This window comes from Sphaeroforma arctica, assembly GCF_001186125.1.
Source record: "Sphaeroforma arctica JP610 unplaced genomic scaffold supercont1.7118, whole genome shotgun sequence".
NCBI lineage: Eukaryota > Ichthyosporea > Ichthyophonida > Sphaeroforma > Sphaeroforma arctica.
Window position 1 is genome coordinate 1 of NW_014033440.1, and position 775 is coordinate 775.

At 41.0% G+C, this 775-nt stretch overlaps 1 protein-coding gene across 1 annotated transcript; it reads right to left on the bottom strand.

Moving 5' to 3' along the window:
• Positions 1-228: 228 nt before the first annotated feature.
• On the bottom strand, positions 229-456 carry SARC_15977 (hypothetical protein; the record flags this gene model as incomplete). Its single annotated transcript, XM_014289912.1, has 1 exon — positions 229-456. A coding segment is annotated over exon 1 (174 nt), but the record flags the coding sequence as incomplete, so codon positions are not given.
• Between the last annotated feature and the right edge of the window lie 319 nt (positions 457-775).

The following is a 775-nucleotide window of genomic DNA, read 5'->3' on the forward strand; positions in this document are numbered from 1 at the left end:
TGTGTGTGTGTGTGTGTGTGTGTATTTGTGTGTGTTTGTGTGTGTTTGTGTGTGTAATAGAACATAAGGAAATTCAAATATACGTGGATAATAATGGTAGATTGTCAAACGTATACGGAATTGAGGACAACAACACTTACATATTATAATACACCTGTAAGCATATCTGGAGACAAAGTTCATAGCATTAAAGCAGTTACACCTGATCCCACCAGCACTAGATCTCACCTTCCGCCTTGCCACCCGCTTCTCTGTGGTCGTGTACTTATCATTTGTAGTTACTAAGAGGTGGCCTACAGTTCCTTTGGCGTGTTCCTCTTTCTTTGGGTTTGTCCCTGCCGAATTCGCAACCACGACTGCAAGATCGTTGCCGACAACAGCCGATCGGCTTGGCGTCCCCATAACAGCCCTCGCTCGTGTGACAGATTCTTGTTTGTTCGGTATATATCTAAATTCGTCTGCTTTCAATCATGCGCTTGTGAAGACCGTGTTGTCTTCATTGTATTTGTACAAATATGTATATGTATAATATCTTACTAATAAATTTAAAAGTTTGCCGCATCGTTGATCGTAGGCTTCTACAATACAGTATTTATGGGGCGCCCTACGAAAATATTTTCTGGGGGGTCTGGAATTTGAACTCTGAACTCTGGATTTTCAAATTTGGGGAGCAGTTGTTGATGTTGATGATAACGATAAGAATCGTTAGAAAAATGGTCACTATGTTGTACGTACTCCTGATAGATACATATACATACCAAACGACAGCAGCCCA